The sequence below is a fragment of the Adelges cooleyi genome, unplaced genomic scaffold, assembly GCF_023614345.1.
Source record: "Adelges cooleyi isolate 19-005CV unplaced genomic scaffold, UGA_ACOO_1.1 ACOO_flye_CR_arks_rails_tigmint_CR_PRNA_21, whole genome shotgun sequence".
In the NCBI taxonomy this organism is placed as follows: domain Eukaryota; kingdom Metazoa; phylum Arthropoda; class Insecta; order Hemiptera; family Adelgidae; genus Adelges; species Adelges cooleyi.
The window spans coordinates 5,817,598-5,836,021 of NW_026095871.1; the positions used below are offsets into that span (position 1 = coordinate 5,817,598).

The 18,424-nt window shown below is 34.2% G+C and overlaps 2 protein-coding genes across 3 annotated transcripts in view; one reads left to right on the top strand and one right to left on the bottom strand.

The window, feature by feature from the left end:
* The first annotated feature begins 1,566 nt into the window (after positions 1 to 1,566).
* LOC126834898 (uncharacterized) lies at positions 1,567 to 5,878 on the top strand. Its single transcript, XM_050567111.1, has 7 exons — positions 1,567 to 1,701; positions 2,934 to 3,030; positions 3,514 to 3,578; positions 4,897 to 4,932; positions 5,007 to 5,121; positions 5,263 to 5,327; positions 5,458 to 5,878. The coding sequence occupies exons 1-7, from the start codon at positions 1,651 to 1,653 to the stop codon at positions 5,524 to 5,526; spliced, it is 498 nt and encodes a 165-aa protein (XP_050423068.1). The 5' UTR covers positions 1,567 to 1,650; the 3' UTR covers positions 5,527 to 5,878.
* A 376-nt stretch (positions 5,879 to 6,254) lies between these two features.
* The window catches only part of LOC126834897 (uncharacterized), a 31,457-nt gene continuing 19,287 nt past the window's right edge, over positions 6,255 to 18,424 (bottom strand). Inside the window, exons 2-9 of one of the 2 annotated variants that reach the window (XM_050567109.1) lie at positions 14,849 to 14,968; positions 14,133 to 14,235; positions 13,700 to 13,827; positions 12,760 to 12,955; positions 12,207 to 12,402; positions 11,451 to 11,671; positions 10,517 to 10,735; positions 6,255 to 7,498 (exon numbers count right to left, since the gene is read on the bottom strand). In XM_050567109.1, the coding sequence (XP_050423066.1) occupies positions 6,657 to 7,498; positions 10,517 to 10,735; positions 11,451 to 11,671; positions 12,207 to 12,402; positions 12,760 to 12,955; positions 13,700 to 13,827; positions 14,133 to 14,235; positions 14,849 to 14,968 (2,025 nt within the window). In that variant the 3' untranslated portion in view covers positions 6,255 to 6,656. The remainder of the gene's footprint in view (positions 7,499 to 10,516; positions 10,736 to 11,450; positions 11,672 to 12,206; positions 12,403 to 12,759; positions 12,956 to 13,699; positions 13,828 to 14,132; positions 14,236 to 14,848; positions 14,969 to 18,424) is intronic. The other variant, XM_050567110.1, reaches the window with a different exon arrangement.

Here is an 18,424-nt window from a genome sequence, read left to right on the forward strand (position 1 = left end):
ACTTTCAAAGTTATGTATTGAAACGAACACAGTTAAATATAACCCTGAAAATATTGAACTAAAAAATAAATAAAAAACAACAATTTAGATTCAGCTAACTAAAAACTGAAGGTCTGCATTATTTTTTTTTTTACAAGGGCATGTTTTTTAGTACACTGGTATATTGTTTGACTTGTAGTTTATGTAATTTAAAAGTATATGATTTGATTGTACAGACTACAGTTGGTGATATCAAGTTTAAATTTGTACAATTATGCATATTAAAATTTTTTTTATTTTTAATGTACCTTTATAATGTTACCGTTGATGTGTTTGTCGTTTAGGATTCGATCTAAATATGTCGTGCAAAAATTGGCATTGCGTTTGGTGTGTTTTTTATTATTCATTATTATCTTTTTGAATAATCGCTAACCAAGGACTTTTTTATGTTCAAAGGTCAAAACGTTTGTAACGTTTGTACCGATGGGATTGTGTGAATTTATTTAAACAGATTTTTTATTTCAAAAAGACATCAAACAAAACAAATGTAATAGTTTTTCTAATAAAAATTTAAAAAATCCCATCAATTCTAGCCAACTGCCAGCCCTGGTACAGCTAGACTGGTCTACCTAGGTTTTTGTTGTTGTCTACAGATATAAGGACAGGATTTTGATTTTTAATAAAAAAAATATGTCATTTTTCAATTGTAAGTTGAAAAATGGGTTCGGTTTTTTTTTTAATGTAAAAAAGTTGGATTTTAAATTTGAAAAAATTGCAAATTTAATTAATTTAAACACAAGAAATTGAAATGTTTAAATGAAAATCGGCTTCCAACATAACACAGTAAAGTAGCCAAAGAACTCGAATCTCTTTACACAATTGAAATTGGACCATCTTATATTATATAGTCGAAATGTTGTTTGGCTTTTTTGTCTGAAATAAACCAAAATGGCTTTTACCCATAGAAAAAATTATTTAAATTAAAAATAATACCTCGAAGCTTATTTATAAGGTTAATTTGATAAAATTCCCTTTTTTCTTAAATATTGCCTATACAAAACGCCTTAAAAACAGACCGCATGCAACTACTTTAACATGGGCAATACTTTAGTATAATTTTATTGCAGTAAACGGTTTTCTTATTTTTATATGGAAACAGTGTAATCAGTGTATCAACCTCCTTGTGATCAAACAATTTTTTCCAAAAAGCTTCATTTGTTTTTCTTAATCAACTCAACGAAACCGGACATTAATTCCAGAAGTATCACGTGACGCCTTGAGCTTGTCAATATATATGTATTGTTTTGTTTTTTCATGTACTAAACTCCACAAAAAATTGTGATACCATCAAAACGGCAATGCCAATTCAAAGTAACAATTATTATAGATAGTGTGTGTTGTTATTTTTTTTTTTGCCACACAGGAAGTGGACATAATAATATTGTATTGTGTTAGAAACGACGGACATAACGTTGATGATACCATCTTTATTGGAAGTATAGGCAAATGTTGTTTCATCCTGCCAATTTTCCATGAAAGTATATAAACATAGGAAAATAGCGGGTTATGCTATAGTAGTATGCCAGTGTTTTTTTAGTGTGTGAGTATTTAATATTTGTTTCAAATTCTTTTTGTTTTAATTTTTTTTCATCTTTTAACCTAATTAACGTCATGTTGTCAATACTCTTATTATCGTGCTTCGTGGGCTGTTCCGTTCTATCTGTAAGTTTTATAAATTTAAAAAAAAATGTTTTATTTGAAATAGTTAATTTTATTTTGGAAAATATTCATTGTTGGGCTGTGAAGAGACTTTGTAGTTGCGGTATTTTTCTTTACTCAATGTAAAAACTAAATATGTCACCAACAGATTTTTATTAAAAGGCCGCCACACATAGGTACTTGATAAAAATGTAATAATTAATAATAATTATTTTATAGAACATTCTTTAAGATAGTTTTGGGGATACTTTATTAGTGTTATTTTTTTCTTCTATTGTCTATTGTCTATAAAAGTCTGCATTAAATATGATTTAAAAAAAAGTCAGTATATTTTTCTCAAAAATTTAGATAAAATATCTGAACACATGATAATTGATAACATATTAAAAATAAGGAGCTCAAGTAATTTCTCAGTTAAAATATTTTTTTTTATTTTTTCACTCAGTATAAAACTATTGCTGGTGATCAGGGGGGAAGGACTTGGGATTATAAAAACACTAAAATTAGTGCTACATTTATTTTTATTTCAACAAATCTCTCACTAAAAAATAAATGTAGGTATTTTGAAAGGAACTAATTAGAAGTTTTAACGTTTTTAGTATCCCATGCCTCGATTGTATATTTTTTAATATAATTTTGTTAAAACACTTTTAAACAATATAATAACTATTGTGTGACGATTTACCCAAAGTTAAGTGATATATTATGTTAATTTTAATTAAAATTAATATTTATTTTAATAGTTTTAAAGAAATTCGTGGCAAATAAATAAAAGTTAAAGCAACAGAACACATTTTTTGTCTATTTTTGAAATTGTATTTTCAACGACCCAGTTGGTTTCATCACAGCCTTCTAAATTTATATTTTTTATTATTACAACACAAATGTTATATATTATATTATGGTATTCCCAAAAAGCGAAAAAAAAACAAACAAAAATTGTGTGTCGATCGTTTTACATGTAAAAAGTATTGAAAAAAAATATCACCATATTTGCCATATTAAATTTATTTAGAAATCAACATGTACATTTTTTAGTGTGGTTTTTTTTTTGCCATTATCAAGGGAAAAATAGGGTACTTACTAAGGTTCATACTAAGTGTAAGATTTCCGATTTGCTAGACTGAAGAAATCCGATCTGGATTTTTTATTTTTTTTTTACCCTAAAAAGTGCGTTATAAAAATATGTTCTGAATATATTTGTAATTTTTTTGCTGTGGTTTATATTTCTTCAGGTAAACGCCTATGATACTTACTACAACCAAAGCCAAGTGATGGACGCTTCGATAAACTATATGTTTACATGTTTAAGCGAATTGCAAATAAATCCCGGTAAGCGTAGGAAGATTTTATTGTAATCATTATTTTTTCCTTGTAAGCATTCCAAGTTTTTCAAAAGGTTTTAAACAATAGATATTAAAAGCTCACGGATTGCCGTCCATTTTTCAAAAACAGCTAAAAATGCAGATTTTACAAAAATATTTATTTTTCCTAAGTGGCCAGACTGTAAAAATATAAGTCATCCAACCAGCTACTGATAACAATTGGTATTTTGGTAACAAAACCAACTGGAACACAATACAATTTTTCTATAACTGTAATACATTTTTTTATACATTACAATTTTACATATCATTTTAATAGATTTCAAAGCTAAAATCAAAATATTTCATACGTTTTTTTTTGTCATAAATGTCATAAATTGTTTACAGCTGATAATGAAAATTGACGCCTCATATTATAATATAATATTATTTTAGTCAAAGTATATAATATATTAGTAGTATTATAATATTAAAACATAATTAATTACAGACGTGTGCAAAGAAATGTTAAACAAGAACACAGATAAAGACGATAAGAAGTTCGATGGCTGCAAGGTAATAATACAAATAAGAATAATACCTAATGACTGGTCGTTAAAAAATTGTTTTGAATAAATACTTCAATAGGTAGTAATTAGTGTGGAAGAGATAGGGGTGGGGTGGGGTGGTAACAAGGGGAAATGGATAATTTTCAAGGTTAATAGACTATGAAGATTCATTTGTTTAAAAAAAAATAGATACCCTTCTAGTTTTCTTAGTGGTTTATTTAATTATGTTTTAACGACTTAAGAAGAAAGAGGGTGCCTAGTTTTAAAAGATTATAATTGTTAAAAGTCAAATAACAACCGTACATAATATTTATAAGCTACTAAAAGAATACTTTTTAAAGTTTAGGCGACAAATAACATCACATCTGAGTCATATACGGTGTACCTAAAAACTCTAATAATTCTAGAAGTATTTTATCCAAAACTGGTTATCGATCTGTCATTATTTTAAATAGCATCATTATGTTTTTAACGGGTGTAAACCTAATGTACAAAGGTCGTCGCATGACCTTTAAACGCCACCCATTATTACTATATCCTTTAAAATAATGTTATTTTAAACTTTAATACATTAAACATAATTTTTTATCGTTAAATATATTAAGGGTTATATATCCCGTAACTTTTTTAGCTAAAACAATTTTGTAGAAAAAATTACTGTAACATGAAATTTTTCAAAAGGGATATGTTTTTCGAGCTGATCCAAATTTTGCGTCACGAAATCGGTCACGTCCGATAAGGGATTAGTGATAAGAGATCAGCCCTTATCAGCTGTCTCTTAACATAGATATACTATCATAGTAAATTATGATAAGAATGGAAGTCGACGTCCGCCATTTTTGTGTGTATAAAATAACATCTTATTATATATATATATAATCTGTAATTCTATGCTATCAACGCTTAGCTTATAATTGTTATAAACATATTTAACACGTGATAACGTTCTTATTCTCACAAAGATGGCAGAAAATGGTACCTACCTAACTTTAATTATCTCTCTGTTGGCGGCATGCACCCTTGGCAATCTAGTTTATTATATATATATATATATAAATCTGCATATGGATATGGTTTTAACCCGGGGGCCGATCTAAAAATTAATGATAACAGATTGGCCCTATCAGTTGCGTCTTATCATTGATCCCTAAGGGTAGGAGGGAAGCAATGGTAAAAACACATTCATGAACCAGCGATTTATGCCGTGTAGCACAGAAAATATTATTTTTTTTTTAGCCATAGCTATTCATCTGATTTACAAGGTTATATGATGATTGTGTGTGTATGTGATAGTATAATTGTTTGTTTTTTTTTCATCCCCACAGTGTCTTGGTCCGTGCGTTGGCAAAAAAATGGGAACGGTAAGTGTTGGGTATACCAATGTGAATAGATAATAATTACAATATCGTTTTGTTTTACATTTTTTTTTTTTTAGATGAACGCGGAAACTGGCAAGTGGGATCTGGAAAGGTTCAAAACGTTGACTGACCTGCTCGAAAGCGGAGCACTTAAGGACGAGGCCAAAAAAATAGAAGAGTGCGTCAAAGACGGTAAGCGAAATTATTGTACAAAAAAGATGATATCAACAAATTGTTTTCGTTGTGAAATTATAAAACAAAGACAAAATATTAATGACACAAAATTATACCTAACTTAACCTACTTAAATTAGTTTTTGTTTTGTTCTTACAGAAGTCAACACTCATTGCAATGCCGGTTATCCGATGGTGTTGTGCATTATGAAACATTCTTCTATGGTAAGAAAAATCATTTATAACAGATTTCTTTAAATTGCAGACTCCAAAAAGTTTTATATTGACGGCGGATTCTTTGGCACTAGAGGTGTAACTATTATTTATGTTGTGTTTGATTTGTTTTTTTATGCAGGCTAAAGAAATGCTTCAAAACTACATGGATTCCAATGAGGAATCCAACGAACAGAAAGGAGACCAATAGCCATCGTGGAAGAATATTACAAAGTTATATTATTATATAATTTAAACGTTGTCAAAATGTAATAACTGAATAATTTACACGCACCGTTTACATAAGTAGCTTAATTAACACCAACAGTAGCCAACAACGTCTTTCATGGCAGCTGTTGCTAATGTAAACTGAAGAAAACAATATTATTGTATTGTACTTTTACCAAATTCGACACGCATAATTTATTATTATTATTATTATACTAGAAACTATCATTTGTTTATTGTTTCGAGTAATATAAAAACGTTTAGCGCACTCTGTCGATAAATAATAATTAACAAAATGATCGAAACTCGACCTGTCACAATTACAACACAAACAATAGTCGTTCAATTAAATGTTTTTTATTCGTTGAAAAACTTTTAATAAATCCAAAACTCGATAAGTGCGAGAATATATAAAAAAAAATCATTAATATTTTTTTTTTTAAATGGTTACAATAATAATAATAATGACTTACAAACGTTTAACGGTTTATAGGATAAACGAATAGAGTTCATATTTTCAATGGCATAAATCTTTTATCTTTGGTGTCGGGCCCAAACGGATTTTCGGTGGAACGTTCTTTATATTTTGCTCGGCGGATCCTTTTGTGAACAGAGGCGGAAAGCAAAACGGCTTCATACCACGTGGTAACCGCGTCATACCGCGCGTGGTTACTTCGCGGTAACCGCTTACAACTCGACTAAAATATTTAGTTTTTGTTTTTGCTTGTAATTCGGAATTTGACAAAGAACAAAAAAACACTTGCTTCACACTTCCGTCTGTGCGCAAAACGATCCGCGAGCAATCGATTCCATCTAAATAATATGAATCGTTTGTGCCCGTCAATAATTATACAACGTGGTAATAATAATAAAAAGAGATAAAAATGAATAATGACTAGAGATAAACATCCCTGGACTTGGCGTACCGAACATATTATAAATATTAGCGCTTGTACAGATATAAATAAATAAAAAATAATAATAACATCAATCGTTATATCACATTGTATAACACACTTTTGTTGCTCTGATTTTTTAACTTTTTTATGCCTACAAGTAAAGTAAAATTTAAAAAAAAAAAACATAGCCGTTTTGAGATTCCCATTTTGTGTTTTACAATCTGGTGACTTCGGACTGTTGTTGATGCGCGGCCGCGGCGTTGTTGACGCGGTGTCTGCGGCAGTCCGTCTGACTGGCCTTGTCGTTGCGGTAGTCGTCGTCGTCGTCGTCGTACGCGTCGCAGGCGTCCAAGAATTCGCAACTGGCCGCCGTGGCCGTCGGGTATTGCGGCGGCAGCGTCAACAGCGCTTCGGTCGACTTGGCCGTGACCGCGTGCCGGCCGTGCTGTTGACAACGGTTGTTGTGGTGGTGGTGATGTTGATGTTGACGATGACGATCACCACCGTCGTGTTGGTGATGGTGATGGCCGCCGTTGTTCTTGTCGTAACCGCCCGCCGCCGGCTTGACGACGTTCTTCAGCTGCATGTACACCGTGTGCTGTTGTTGCTGGTGCATCTGATCGCGGTCCAGGTAATCGTAACCGAACCCGTAGCCGCCGAACGATTTGGTGGTCAGGTTGTCCCACGACTTGACAGGCTTGACCGCGCCGCCGCAACGCTCGCGCCTGTACGCCGACGACGACTGCGACTTGACCGAGTGCTGTCGCGAGTTGGCCGCCGACGGCTGCTGCAGCGGGTCGTCGTCCCAGTACAGCGTGTCCGTGCTCAGCGACGTGGTGTACGACGCCGGGCTGTTGTCGGTGACGCTGCCGTGCAGCAGCTGGTGCCTGGAACAGACGCGCTCGTCGGACGCGTACCGTGAGTAATTGTCGACTAGCGTGGCGTAGCCGTCGCCGCGATGCGCGTGCCTGGAAGACGGTTCGTCGTGGTTGCGGGCCGACGAGTGTCGACGCTTCTCGTGGCCTTTTCGACAGTACGAACTCTCGGACTTGCATTCTGTTTTTTTTGAGAAAAATACAACAAAAATAATCAAATTTGCGTTTTACAAGTACAATTTAGAAAAAATGCGGTTATTATTTAACACATGCAAATATTATAAATGTATATATATACAAGGGCTCGACCAATGTATTTACCCCGACTAGGAAAGAAAATAGTGAGATAAAAAAAAACTATAAATAAAAACAGATACAGTAATCTATGAAATATATTATTATAATTATTTATAAAAATGTATGTTTATGTTCATATTTACAGGGTTTTTTTTTAATAGCGATTACTATTTTCTAAGGTAAAAAAAACAATTGACCATTTTTAATTTAAACGTTAAAAAAATGTATCCGATTTTGAAGGTTAACGAAAAATTATGATATAAAGTCTATCTTTTAGATATCGCCATTTAAGCGATTGGTAAAAAAAAAACATTCCAAATTTGCTATTGACCAAAACGACATATACAAATACAAAGAAAACAAAAAACAACCAAAGCAAGCAATAAAAATACACAACAAAGACAAAAGAAAAGTACAACTTTCTACCTTTTTTTTTAGTACGTTTCAAAGCAGTGTTTACATTTTTCTTTAACGACACACAACAAACGAACACCCCATTGATGATACACCACCGATGTGGGTTTTTCCATATAATATGCGTTTGCCAAATGAGGTTTTTCTATTGGGCATAATGGAAAAACCCATTGGAATTAGTAGTTTTCGGTTATTGCACGCGTATTAATAACTAATTATTTTTTTGTTTCAATTTCATTTTTGAAAATGGATAAAATATAAACGTTTATTTGTTTGTTTTTTTAAATTTAAATAATAATTTTTAACGAATTATTACCCGCAATTAGTATTTAAATAAAAAAATATTGTATTCTAGTTGAAATATTTTAGTCCATTCAAAACGATATTATTTTTTATTTATTTAGATTTCAATTTTTTTATTTTTATTTTAAATAACGCTCAGGTTTGGCGACAACTTGTTTTTTGTATTGTGTCTTTTGTAATTATTTTCATACACTCAATTTACAAATTATTTTCTTTTTACATACTATTGTCGCCTTTTTTTCATTTTACCGGTCGACCTTTTAGCTATAATTGCCGTCGTTATTGTTGTGCGACATATTTATTTAGAAAAAAAAAAATCGTTTGTCTAAAGAGGTGTCATCGACACTTGTGCAAAAATAACAAAAGGCACACCACCTCCTACTCGACCGCTTCGTTTGCCAAATGCCAATAATAACAACGCAGCAGACACACGAGCACTGTTATACCATATATTACACATTGTTTGAGAGTTGAACAGCCTTGTTTCCATGCCAACGACAATGGGCTGGTCGGCAAAACGAAAAAAAAAAATCTAAAAATAACTCGACGGTTTGTTTTGTCATTTAACACGGTTGCCAACCGCTTTTTGTTTTCTTTTCCAGGCGTAACAACTACAGGCTACCCACACTCGATAGCAGATCTTTTTCTGACAACTTAACCTCTAACCTTACATATTTGCATAATTCAAATTGGTCCTTGACGTTTTTTTTGTTGACATTTTTTGACTTTACTTAACCTCTAACCTTACATATTTGTATAATTCAAATTGGTCCTTGACGTTTTTTTTGTTGACATTTTTTGACTTTACTTTGGCACGCAACAGGAAAAATCGACAGTTTTTTACCTAACGAAATTTCTGATGATTTATCCGATAAGATAAGAGAGATAAGAGATAAAATGTCTCGCGTGGTCGCGGACTCGTACTTTGTAAAGGGATTGGCATTGGGATGGATTTGGAGACGAGCTTGAGGTTTTCATTTTATCTATCTTTGTCCTTATTTTGTAAAATTAAGAAGGGCATTGGTTATGCACTCTGCTTCCCCTCTACTGATCTACCAAACTCAATACACATTTAAATCTAAACCTACTTAAAACCCAAATGCCTAAATTGTTCATTAACCTAACCTCACTAAACTGAACTTGCCCTAACTAAACCTAACTAAATCTAACCAAACCTGTCCTACCTTAACAGTTTCTTCTACCAAACCCAAGTAAGAGGAGGTCACAATCGGTAGGTCTTTAAATGTAAACGAAACTTATAAGAATTCCTGTTCAGTCAAAATAACTTTTGAAATGAACGTTTCAAGCGCTGATAACAGTTACAATAAACATGTTTAGCATCGATGCGAATCAATTTAAATTATGTAATTTTTTTTTTTGCCCGACCGTTAATTTCATCAATTAAATATGAGATGATCAATGATCTTGTTTTGCGTAGATCCGTTATCTCAGATTACCCGTTTCTAATTTCGCCTCTATGACATGCGGACGAGCTAGATATAGTAATATGTTAGTATAGGGACGAGATTAAATTAGATATATGTTTTTGTTTTGTTTAGGCACAAACGTGGAGTTAATAAAAACAAGGTTTTTTTTTTAGTTATACATTTTTATTACCTAACTCACTCATTTATTTCAAACGTCCACTTTCTTTCTTCGGTCGCGACACAGCTTTGCAGAACTGAGCCGAGCCTTTGACTATAACACAATATATTGCCCATACTATATGAGATTTCAGCGATTCGTGGTTCGCCATGTAGGTGAATCCATGTGAAATCGTCCGGATTCAAAAAGTCCAAGCCCACTAACTACACCCTTGGTTTATTAGCCTTTGACCATCGGACACACGATGATGATAAACGATGATGCTATTTAAGCGTGCACGCTACATGATTGTATAAGCCACCACCTGCAATGATAACGATCCATCCTCCACCATGCACTAAGCTACTAATGACTTTGGACCGACCAGGCTGCTAATGATCGAAATAAACATGCACCGAGGAGAAGAGAATAGAAGATGCAGACGATGTCATTTAAACGGGTAAACTATATAATAATATGATAAATGTAAATTATTGTAAAACTAGCAGTCTTTAAAAGTGGATGGGCACCACAATGAAGAGGAAACGGATCAGACGTCTTAACGACAAGCGTGACCAACAGCAAGACAGTGTGAGCTTGCCTGGACTCTTGTCGCGACCGTGGGTCGACTTGCGCCTGCGCCTGTGGTGTCTCCTGGTGGGAACGCACTGCGATCCCGGGCAACACGTCCCGCCAGCCAAGTCGTAAGCCTCCAAGCTGACGTCGTCTTGTCCTTGTTGTTCCTGCTGCTGCTGCTGGTGTTCCCGTCGTTTGTCACTGGACGAACCACGTATGCAACCCCATCGCGGGCATGTGTCGCCTATATACCGGAGAAAGCACACAAGATAGGAGAAAACGACAAATGCACCGAAAAGCACAGCAAAAGCAACCCAGAGCAGAGGTCGAGAATCGCACACAAGGGTTGGAATTCCTACTTCGTGCAAAGAGCCCCTTTTTTTTTAGATCGAATAGGCTGCAAATACTACGGTTATGAAGTTTTTAAAGATACAGCAAGGATATTGAAGAGATATTCCATGGAGTGTGCGAGGATAAGGAAGGCATGATCCGTTGTGTAACGCTTTTCTGTGGCTATTGGTTATCCTTTATTCGTGCAAGGAGCTTTTGATCGAAAGGCGTGGACCAACATCCTTAATAGCACTGAGAAGTACCCGTTATAGTGTAGTAAGCCAATAAGGACATACTTGGGAACTTTACATTGCTATTAGGGCGAAGAGGTCGTAAACGGAGATTAAAGAGAGACACGAATAATGTAAGGAATTTGTGAATCAACAGCAATTTTGAAAAAGTCAAAGATGGAAAAATAAACAATCAGCCGACCTTACTTGTGTGTGAGACAAGAAGACAAAAGAGTCAAGTCAATGTTAATGTTTATTTTACCCGACCAAAAGCCAAATGGCCAAATGCTATAATAGTAGAAGCCCCGATGACTCGACTAAGTTAAAAATGAATTAGTGATTTAGCGTGTGTAGCAAAGCTATTCAGAAGCAGGTTTAAAATTTTGATCATATTCTCACCTTGAGATGAAGAACGCTGAGAAGCCCTGTTGGGAAAGTTTTGTTTGGAACCTTCGTTGTATTGCTGTTGTTGTGAACGATTGGGCACGTCCGAAGAAGATGTGCTGCACCTTCGGCTCACCTCGACCACGTAGTGCGAACGTCTCCTCTGCACCGGTTGGTCCGACACGTTCCAATTTTCGTGATGTTCAAAATTGTTGTTGTTGGACGCCGGACGATTGCTGTTCAATACGAGATAATTATATCAAAATTATCCAACGTCAATTCTGAGATTTTTTAAATTTTTTAGTAATTCTTTTACACTTTTAGGCATCTTATGGAATACTGTCAAACTGCGAAAAAGGTTTCTTTGTATTATGAAAAGGTTTCAAAAATAAATTTCCGACAACCGGTGGCTATAAAATTTGTCATCACCAGAAGTTAGGATGAGAGAGGACGGAGGGTTTGAAAACAATCTCGACGGTAGAAGGGAGTTTACTTTGGTGTGATTGAGAGGAGGACAACGAGGATTCTCCTTTTAAATCTATGCAAGTGTCTCAGGTTGGCTTTTCAGCTTTTCCGTTAGACTTTGAGGTTTTTGCCTGTCCAAGTAAATGCAACCTAAGACAATCCACTAAGAATATCCATCTACAGACTTATAAATATATATATATACTATTATACGGTTCTATTTGTGGCATCGCCTCGTCGTGGTTTCGTTCATTGACTACTCGTTATAGTTTTTTTTTACAACACAACATATTAGTTGAGGATTACCTGTGCCAACCCACATAATTCGAGTCGCCGTTGATAATGGCAGTGGCTGGCTGATGTAGATAATAGGAACGTCCGTGCTGGTCGACAAAATGTTGGGGCCGATAAGCTAACATAAAATTTTGTTTTGGTACATAAATCGGTTGAGGTTTGGCCACGTCTTCGGTCGATAGCGTAGGCCTGGACATGGGACTATCACCTACATGTGCATAATAAATAATTCCACCGCATAAAAAAATAAATACAACGGCATATATTTTGTTAGTGTATATATATATTTTTTTTTTTTTACAAATGTATAGACGAATAAAAATAGTTTGTTTGAGACGACGATTTATTGATGATAATCATCACGAGAAAGAAAACATATAAAAATTAAAAACAATCGGTTAACAAAAAAAAAAAAAATCAAAAAGGGTATTATATATTTTTTTTAAAGTTCGATTAGATTATCGCTTAAAATTATATATAAATATAAAAAAAATACATTTTTTTTTGATTCCATGGCTGATTTAATAAATTAAATGTAATAGGGTGTAAGATATCGAGTCCTTACCGTTTTCAGTCAATACGTTTTTACGCTCGGCGGCGTTGGTTTTGGAAGAATGGTTGGATTTTTTCCTGGCCGGCAAACTGTGCGTTTTCCACTTGCCTTCCATCAACTCTCTCTCTTTGATCTCTACTTTTTCCAACTCTTCCACTTTGGCCTGGAGCGTCCGCTGCAGTTGGATGTACCTCATGTGCAGGTCCACCTGTGTGGTGAAAAAATAAAATGTTAGGTACTAAGCACCGCCAAAGTAAAAAGCAAATTCCTGCTCTTCGAGGAGAAATATTATATGAATCGTTGGCGCACTTAGAGGGAACTTTTGACCTTTTAAAACTCTGAAAGCTCCCTCAGAAGGATGGATAAAGTGGAGGGGAGCTTTGTGTGACAGGAGGATGCATTTAAGATGGTAGTGAGGCCAGAAATGCTATATGGGTCGGAATGTTGGACAGTAGACAAGAAAACTGAATAGAGGATGAGTGTAGCGGAGATGAGAATGCCAAGATGCGTGAGTGGATAAAAAAAGAAACGAATACATAAGGGGATGTCTAGGAGTTGCATCAATTGTGGGGAAAATAAGAGAGAATAGGTTGAGATGGTTCGGTTATGTTATGAAGAGAGATAAGCGAGGACAGTGAGAGTTGTTATGAATATAGAAGGAAAAAGAGGAAGAAAACCTAAGGAAAGATGGATGGACGGAATAGAGAGTGATATGAACGAGATGTAGAAGCTCTATGTAGGTGTAGGATTAGGGTGGCAGACCCTATGTAGTTTGGAGTGTAAAGCAATTGGTTGCTGACATATTCTTTTGGAGCCTGGACGATTTTGGAAGGATTTGAACTTCAGAGAAGCCCACCTCTAATTGCGCCAACAATTGGCGTTGTCTAGAGAATTGTTCGCACAACGCTCTATTATAATTAGGATGCACAACTGTGATTAAACATGCATATACCTTGCGGACACAGTCTTCGAACAGGACAACCATTCGCATCCTGGCATCACAGCTTTTGATGAAACCCACCAGAGTCTTGTGGTCAGCCTTTTCCATGTCGACGCCGTTTATCGACAGGATCACGTCTCCTGTGCGCAACATCAAACCCAACATAACATAATAAAAGCATAACGCCAAGTCCTATTCTATACACGCACACAACTGTATGCTATTATACAGAGATGGAAGTATAGTCGAGTAAGTAAGCAATTTAGGGCGCATTTGATCAAGTTACAACGAAGTAACCACGGTTAAATTAGCCCCGTTGATCGTTTTTGAACGTTATCATGATTGGATTTTTTTTTTAACCGTCCTAAGGCTTTTTAATCACAAAGTTTAAATAAAAAATGACCAACTTCAATCCCTGCTACAACTAACTGTGCATATTATGTACCTTCTCTCATGCCGGCTCTGTACGCCGGTCCGTCGTAGTCAACGTGATCCACATAGGTGATCATTTCGATTTCCTGTTCTTTTTTATAGTGAATACCATAACTCTAAAATAGTATTAATAATAATTTATCAATCCGAGAAAATCCCAGAGTATCAAAGTATACCTTGTAAATCAATTAAAAATATTTTTAAAAAACAAGTTAAGCCTAACCTAACCTACAACAATAAAAATATTTAAGTACCGAGTATAATAGTTATAGTTATGTTACACTTTTAACTTTGTTTCGTTTTAAATACTTTTCAGTGAAAACGGCTTTTTATATTTGATTCGTATAAACAATTTATCAAAATATGCAATGATTTGGTAGTTATTATTAATTTTGATTTTTAATATATAATTTGCCTAATATCAATCTAACCATCTCAATTCCATTCTCTATATTTTTTTATTACTGTTGTCGTTAAATTTCCTCGACAATAGGTATTATAATATTATAATAGGTATTTTTTTAACGCCAGAATTTTAGTGTTTTTTTGGACTATCTTTAGGTTAATTTGTTAACATTTTCAAGATGCAATTTTCCAAGTACTTATAGTAATGAGTTAAACTCATTACGTCAGGGTTTTGATAGTTATTATTATTTTTTTTTTTTTTTGTCTGAAAGAGTAAAACTTTAACTAGTTAAAGGGTACAGCAATGGGGTGGTTTTTTTTTACCTGGAGCATGAAACCATAACTGCCATTATTTTTTTCGACAATTATCGTTCTCCTTCGTCTGTCTTCTTCTGGTTTTGTAACCGTCACGTGGTCGCATTTCACACGATCCAGTATTTGATTCTGAAACACAATAATTTTATAAAGTTATATACAAAACACTATGACACAGATATAGATTAAAATGTGTAATTATGGTTATTAGGCAATTCCACTCTGACTCAGATTGTAATGCAACAGATATTACTTTTATTCGGCGATTATTATAATTATTGATAATATAACATAAATGGACGGTTGCTGTTGTTTTTGTAGTTTTGGACCAAATTATTAGATTTAATAGGTAGGCCATAACCGATGTATTAATTTTTATTTCTGCGATGGGAGACGGTCGTTCGAAGGACGCCTTGAGGTTGTGCGTACGGACCGAACGACTGGAATGTTATCTCATCGCCATTTATTCATTTTGTGTTATTCAATATATTTTTTTTAATAGTCATCCGAGCAGCAAACGTTTAAATTTGTCTTACAGTGTAGCTAATATTATGTTGCAGTTAAATTTTAAACTCAAACGCCATCTTAGAAGAGACGATGATATTACTTTATGACAACAACGACTTTGAACATTTTATAAACGGATAATAAAATGTGAAAAAAATTAGTCACACTAGCAAACACTTTAGTTTGAAACCCTAATTGGCTGCCAACAACTAATCCACCGATGTACAACTTGAACACAACGGTGGTTAATTTTCTATGCATCATCAATGAGTTGGAAATTGGAAATAGTATTTTTAACATGCATAATATTTTTTTAAATAAGTGAATTTATGAATTTCGACTTTAAATATATATACATATTCCCAGTTAGAAAATGTCCTATTTAAGTGTTGTCCTGTGACTGTTTCCTTCGAGGCAAAGATTGATTCTTCTATGTTCAGTTCAAATTTGTATTTTTTTTTATTATTTGTAATTTATATTTCATTAGGTCGTGTGTGCACATTGTGCAACGTATAGCTCTTGATAAAGTTTAATGCGCGTTTCATATAATCAAATGGTCCCATTTAACTGTTTTCAAATGCACTGGATTGGTACACAGCTCCGTTTTAGTAGGCGATTTGGATTAGTCCGAGACTAAATATAGGGTATAATATTTAAGAGGTCAATGGGTACGACGACCAGATGTACACCATTCAATTATAGTGTGACCGATTAACTTGAGGGTCCGAGCTGCTCTAATTAGATTACCGTGGATCGACAAATGCAATGCATACCCACACAATCATCGTCAACGTATACTGGGGCTGCTGCCAACTGTGCTTGCACCGTACGCTTAATATAGTAATATAACCCATATTAAATTATACACTTTCTTGTGTCAGGCAAGGTGGTCACGTTGTTATACGCTACCCAAGTAGCAAAATATTAATGTGAAAAAACAAAAAATAGATGTAGTTTGGCTGATTCAACAGAAAGTTAACTATAACTCAATAGATAAATAAAAATGCAAGACCACACGAATAATTGAAATTGTCTTTGATTTTATATTATAACACAAAACGTCCCTCGAGAACACTCTGTTGTGTGACTTCATGCTCTAATACATTTTAAACAACTGTTGAAATCTAATATAAACGAATGGGAAGAGAGCTGGTGGTCAGCGTGACACATTTCTATTTGAATTTCAAGCATCCTTTCCGAATAAAATTGTATTTCCTGCGGTTGAAATAAATTGACACGGTCCAACGACCACCGCGAGAGATAAAGAGAGTGGAATTTACTTATTTGGATAAACGAGCCGGTGCCGTAATGTTTCCTGTCGTACAAAAAGTCCAAAGCGATAACTATGTTTTGTAACCGAGTATAACAGACGTGGGAACATAATGGTTCAATTAAAATCGTTTTTTAACAAGTTCGGAAACCACTTTCACTCGGACGCGCAACCGATAATTATTATTTAAATGGGTGTACATGATTTGTAATAAAACAAGTATATAATATAATATACCTGAAAGAGATCGTTTCATTTGTGTTTTAATTTTAAAAAAATCGAACCAAAGAAGATACCAAGTTCCATCCGGAGTTAAGTGACACCGCCCAATGCCAATCGTTGCTTATTTTAGTCTCTTGTACTGGCCATTATCTACAACTAGTCTGTACATAAACCTTAGTTCCTAGGCAGAGATGGACCGAGTAAAAAAAATGCATACTGGCTCAAAAGGCCTCCTAAGTTAATTTTAAATAATATAAATTGGGATGGTCAAAAGTAGTTTTGATCATATCTACAATTGACACTCTAAATCTTACCCAAAATTCATACATTTGTGTGTTTATATTTATAACCTTCAATACAGAATTTTTGCTCCTCTCTGGACATTGCCAGATCATCACCAGGTATTTTTACGAATTTATATCTCTTTTCACTGGGATATCTTCTCTCTGAGATTAGCCTCTCCGACAATCTACACCTTGATTCACCTGTATCCAATTTTCTGCAGGTGGTACCTATTGAATGTGTTTGGTCAATTTCCCGGCAGCTTCGTCGAGGATAATATTTTCAAGGGTCAACCTGCTTACGTACAACACATTTTCTACTTTTCGCAACGGTTACAACGGTGAAAGAATATGATCATTATCATTCAAGTAGCGTACGTTACTATTATATGGTGGTCTCGTCTGGAGTGTGATAATTATATGCGACGCACACGTGTCCCAAATACAGTACACCGGGCATGTCTTAACGTCATGACGATATAAGGAGGTGCCTATTACGATGATATTTTCAATATTATGACTATCTATAGGCCATCATTAGTATTTCAACCAGAATACTTTTACCAACGGAATCATTATGATAATCAACAGCACACGGTAGCATGAGCAAAACATCAATCAGAGTCATATCATTATACACACATCAATCTCGCGTGTCGATGAACAGCTAAGGGGACTCTAAATTTCGAAATGTTAGGTAAAAAAAAAAAATAAAATAAAATAAAACGAGATTAGTTTTATCCTCGTCTCGAAACTTCATCAATAACAGCCGTTTGTTGTTTGCTGTACCGACGTGTCCTTAATATATTAATTACAACACTACATGTGTAATTAACTTGGAACCAGTACGGTTTGTATTTTTTTTACTACAGGCGCTATTATGATGCGATTATGTTCGATGGAGAATTATTCAGAACTACCTTCGGTTTTGTAACAACACACGTTATTGGTTTCCGAGATATTTAACGCAGCTACCAAATCTCCTAATAGTTCTTAGCACAAATTCCTGAGACGTCACGCAGATAAGGGCAGCATTGCTTATGTATATAGTCAGGAGTAAGAAATATTTAAATTACTATGATATTATTTGATCGAAAAGAAATTCTTAAATTCAAAGGGTTACTTTCCAATAAAAAAACATAGCGTTTGATTTTTCATAACAAAAAAAAAAAATACTTTAAGTAGTCAATTCTTATCATTATTTGATAATTATTGTAAAAATTTGGTTATTACCTTTTCAAATTTTATCAATTTTTTCTTTCAGTAATGTTTTGAACACATCTCTTTTTAAGACTTAAAAATAAT

What these genes read in the sequence shown, in the direction of transcription:
- LOC126834898 (XM_050567111.1), top strand. Translation starts at nt 1,651, where the DNA reads ATGTTGTCAATACTCTTATTATCGTGCTTCGTGGGCTGTTCCGTTCTA. An exon ending in AGAAGTTCGATGGCTGCAAG is followed by an intron (nt 3,579 to 4,896) that starts GTAATAATACAA and finishes TCATCCCCACAG; the next exon opens with TGTCTTGGTCCGTGCGTTGG. An exon ending in TTATGAAACATTCTTCTATG is followed by an intron (nt 5,328 to 5,457) that starts GTAAGAAAAATC and finishes TTTTTTATGCAG; the next exon opens with GCTAAAGAAATGCTTCAAAA.